We start from the raw sequence: 4532 nt of genomic DNA on the forward strand, positions 1-4532 counted from the left end.
TGTTTATAAAATGTTCGCACTTCCAAATTTGTTTGGAATTTTTCAAAATTGTTCTCTATTTCAAATTTTGTTCTCAAGATTAAAAAAATGTTTGTGCTTTAAAAAATTGTTCACGCTTCCAAATTTGTTCGGGATTTTTCAAAATTGTTCTTTATCTCAAAATTTGTTCTCAAGATTCAAAAAAGTTCGTGCTTTAAAAAATTGTTCGCGCTTCCAAATTTGTTCTCTATTTCAAAATTTGTTTTCAAGATTCAAAAAATGTTCGTGCTTTAAAAAATTGTTCGCGCTTCCAAATTTGTTCTCCGTTTCAAAATTTGTTCTCAAGATTTAAAAAATGTTTGTGCTTTAAAAAATTGTTCGTGCTTCCAAATTTGTTCTCTGTTTCAAAATTTGTTCTCAAGATTCAAAAAATGTTCGTCCTTTAAAGAAATGTCACAAATTCCAGAAATGTTTGCGTAATCGTACATTCAAAAAGTTGTTCACTACAGTAACTAATTCCGGTTCGACACAGTAGTCAAGTCCGGTTGTACCTTGTGCTAAGTTATTTTCGATGCGGGCTGTTCCACTACAAACAATGCTAGTTAGTTAGAGTGGCTGGGAGCACGCTCTTCCAATCTGTTGGTTGCCGGTACGATTCCTCCCAACATGCCTCCCACCGTTTTTGCTTTCTTTTGATTCCAGTGGTACAGCGCGATGGGCCGGCCCAGTCAGACTACCCCCTGTGCGTAGCGACGCCAGTTTGACGCAAAGAGCGTCCAATATGAGCTCCCCCTAGCACCGGCCTTTTAATATTTGTTTAAGAAATCAAATGGATAAAGTTGGGCCGGCCAACTGTCGCCAGCGTGTGCCTGATGGGCTCGTGGCATAGGCGTATTGCCAGCAGCCCAGCACCAATCACCCCGCCGATTTAGTCACCCAGACTTGTCCACAAATTTGGCTCAAAAAAAAAAGACTTGTCCCCAAATCCCAAACCCTAACCCGAAGTGACCACGGCGAAGAGCGACTCGGAGTGGAAGATAGCGGCCGCGGAGGCTAACCCTAACCCGAAGATGGCGGCGGCGGAGGAGAGCAAATGGGAGGAGTGGAATATGGTGGCGGCCGAGGAGAGCAAAGGGGAGGGGAGCTGCTCCACCTCGATTCATCAGGTCGCCCCCGGCAAGGATTTCGTCAATATTCCCTTCTATGCCGACGAGGGCCCTGCCTGGTCGCTGCTCGTCGGCGTCACGAGGGGCGACCTACGCTTCCACCGTCTTCGCGTGGCGAGATCAGGGCGGATCTCCGGTCGGAGCAACGAGGTGCTGGAGATCTTTCACGACCTCAAAAAGCCGCCGGGGTGCAGCTTGAGGGCCGACGCCGCCTTGGCTCCAGACGGCCGCTCCCTCTGCGTCGTGCAGCAGGTGGAGAACGAGCAAACCCACGCCCTGCAGCTGCAGCTGGAAGCCGAGGAAAAGCTGCGGCCCCTCCCTCCGCTGGCTTGGAGATCGCTTGGCCGGTGCATGCCCATCTCCGCGGACGGCCACATATGGGCGGTGTCCGCGATCCAGCTTTCTGTCTCCAGTTTCCACCTGGTCATGCAACGCCTCTTCACCCAAGAGGAAGAGGATGCAGCGGGAGGTCGTTGGGAGCTGGTTGGCAGACCCTTCAAGGAAGATTGCAAATTCGACCGCTCCCTCCCCACCTGGGATGGTAGCTTCCTCCAGGGCTACGTGGTGCTCCCTGGCCATGGCCTGGATGGGGGCACGCTGATTTTGCTCTCCCTCCAAAATGGCCTTTTCTTCACCTTCGATTGTTCGGCCACCCCGGAGATCCAGTGGACCAAGGTAACCCACACTTCAGACGAGTACTACCTCCCTATCAATGGCCGTGGCTTGTACGCACAAGAAAGCAATGCCATCTACATGCTCTGGAACAACGTGGTCTACGAATACAAGCTCACGGTGGTAGATGAAGAGGAAGAGAGAGGGCTGACAAGGCTCAAGCTGCATCCACCTGCGAGGATTGACTCTGTTTGTCCTTTCATTACATTGAAAGGAGATGGCTTCCTCACCCATCTGGGCTGGGGGGTCATGTGCTCTGTGTGGATCAGCCTCGACCTCTCATGCGGGTGTGACTACCTACATGCCATTGTTACCACCTTCCAAATTGGTCCCCTGCCCGGGGATGTCAAGGTCCTCCACTCCACCTTCCGTCGGGTGGACATGTTGCCCATGAAACACATGGATGAATTTAAATTATGCTTTGTGCAGTAAGTTTCTCTCTTCACTAATCCACTAATCCATGTATTCATTTTGTTCTTGCTTACAAATTAATCTTTTGTCCACTAATGAATCCCCTAGAGAGTATATGGACGACAAGGTGTTGCCTCAACTCCAGGAAGAAGTCCTTGATGATCCTTGCAGGTCTAGATATTTGGTTTCAAGTTTCTTGTGTGTCCCAACTTCTTGTGCCTTAAAAGCTTTTTAGTGCATGACATATTTTTTGCCTCTTGCATGCAGGCATTATCTCCCACCAAGTCCTCCTAAGTACGTGAAGCCACATATCCATATTGACAAGGATCTCTTGTTTATTATCTGCCAAGGTTGTTCACAATCATTTATCTATAGATATGAAATCAAGATGGATGAGATTCCAATGTTAGAAAGAGCCCCTCCTCTCAAACCACATTACATTGTACATGGAGATGATGATGGTCCCAGGCACTTTTTTCTGAGTAGCTCAAAACTATGTGCCATCTCCTTCCTAAAAGATGGCATGGATGTGTTTAATCTGGACACCACAAGTCACACTATGGATATACTTGCACGCCGACCTGTTTCCGTTGATCCTTTTGTTATGGTTATCCGAGTTGGTCGAGCAACTTTTGCTCTTACCGAGACTCTCCAAGTTTACCGCAAGGCCTACCGTGTTTCTCCTCCTGGATCCACCTCATGGGTGCGCTATCACACAAACCAGTCTAATGTTCTTGACAGGAAGGTCAAGCTCTCGGGATATGTAGCAGTGGGTGATGATTCCTTTATAGTCTCTGATAGTGTCACATGTTCTTGTCTTCTCTTTGAGGTGGGCGCCAAGCAGTGGCATGTTGTCATACCTTGGACTCAATGGGGAGAATACCTACCAAGGCCTATGCCTAGACACAGCCTTTTAAAGGGCGCATGTGTGTTTGTTGATGGTTTTATCTACACATGCTCAAATTGCGGGCTTGCTGCTTATGAACTACTCTTTGAAAATGATCATGTGTACCTCAAAGGCCCAATCTTTTTGCCATTCTCATGGTTGAGTAAACAATGGGAGAGTGAAAGAATGTCTTTGGATTATGCTGGCAAAGAGGTGGACTCTGGTGCCATCTTGCTTTGGGTGGTGCAAGGTGAATCTCTCTCTCTCTCTCAATTATGCATGGTGATCAGTTTATGAAACTGTAATGTTCTTGTATATACAGGTGTGCAAGTTCAATAAAGACCACCCAAGAATCAGCTATGGATAACGGCAGTCCGGGTTGAGACTGAGGAAACGCCTGTAAGAGCATGAGACCGGTGGAAATTAAACATGTCCTTTGTGCCACACCTCTGGTTGATCAAGTCGAAGGAATTGATCAGGAGGAAGTAACCAGAACCACATGCTTTGGGGTTTCTTCTTGATTCGGCAGATTGATGGGGAGCAAGCATTTATTAGTACCCTATTACCTTATGCTTTATTCTCTCATTTGACCAGTGACAAAGTGAACTTGTATGCAATTTATTAGTACCCTATATTACCCAATGCTTTATTCTCTCATTTGACCAAGTGACAAAGTTAACTTGTATGGTGAACTATGCACCTTCTTTGTTTGTGAACTTTATGCACCTTGCTTGGAACTTTTGGTGGACATTGAGGTATGGGTTCGGCTCCTCTACAGTAATGTTATTACTCTATTGCTCTCAAAATCTACCGTTAGTTTCAATCCAAATACTCTCTTTCATCTGCCTTAATTATGTTATTAATAAAAAAACTGTAACGATGCAGGAAGAACGGCAGTCCTCCGGCTGCTCGCGCCGGCCAGCTCAGCCGTCAGTCGTGCGTGTGAAACTGAAACGCACGGCGCCGCGGCCGCGGCCGGAGGACTGCCGTTCTTCCTGCATCGTTACAGTTTTTTTTATTAATAACATAATTAAGGCAGATGAAAGAGAGTATTTGGATTGAAACTAACGGTAGATTTTGAGAGCAATAGAGTAATAACATTACTGTAGAGGAGCCGAACCCATACCTCAATGTCCACCAAAAGTTCCAAGCAAGGTGCATAAAGTTCACAAACAAAGAAGGTGCATAGTTCACCATACAAGTTCACAAACAAGGTGCATACAAGTTAACTTTGTCACTTGGTCAAATGAGAGAATAAAGCATTGAGTAATATAGGGTACTAATAAATTGCATACAAGTTCACTTTGTCACTGGTCAAATGAGAGAATAAAGCATAAGGTAATAGGGTACTAATAAATGCTTGCTCCACATCAATCTGCCGAATCAGGAAGAAACCCCAAAGCATGTGGTTCTGGTTA

At 46.2% G+C, this 4532-nt stretch overlaps 1 protein-coding gene across 2 annotated transcripts; it reads left to right on the forward strand.

Moving 5' to 3' along the window:
• Positions 1-946: 946 nt before the first annotated feature.
• On the forward strand, positions 947-3771 carry LOC123053689 (uncharacterized). 2 transcript variants are annotated; one of them, XM_044477216.1, is made up of 5 exons: positions 947-2245; positions 2337-2399; positions 2496-2522; positions 2604-3364; positions 3437-3771. In XM_044477216.1, exons 1-5 carry the CDS (start codon positions 1050-1052, stop codon positions 3451-3453), a joined length of 2064 nt encoding a protein of 687 aa, XP_044333151.1. In that variant the 5' UTR covers positions 947-1049; the 3' UTR covers positions 3454-3771. The 2 variants fall into 2 exon arrangements, with proteins under 2 accessions (XP_044333151.1, XP_044333150.1); XM_044477215.1 differs by having other exon boundaries at positions 2496-3364.
• Positions 3772-4532: the final 761 nt, after the last annotated feature.

Source organism: Triticum aestivum, chromosome 2D (genome assembly GCF_018294505.1).
Source record: "Triticum aestivum cultivar Chinese Spring chromosome 2D, IWGSC CS RefSeq v2.1, whole genome shotgun sequence".
Taxonomy (NCBI): domain Eukaryota; kingdom Viridiplantae; phylum Streptophyta; class Magnoliopsida; order Poales; family Poaceae; genus Triticum; species Triticum aestivum.

Coding starts and splice junctions, on each gene's coding strand:
- LOC123053689 (XM_044477215.1), top strand. CDS start 1,050: ATGGCGGCGGCGGAGGAGAGCAAATGGGAGGAGTGGAATATGGTGGCG. Junction 2,246..2,336: donor TTTAAATTATGCTTTGTGCA/GTAAGTTTCTCT, acceptor TGAATCCCCTAG/AGAGTATATGGACGACAAGG. Junction 2,400..2,495: donor GTCCTTGATGATCCTTGCAG/GTCTAGATATTT, acceptor TCTTGCATGCAG/GCATTATCTCCCACCAAGTC.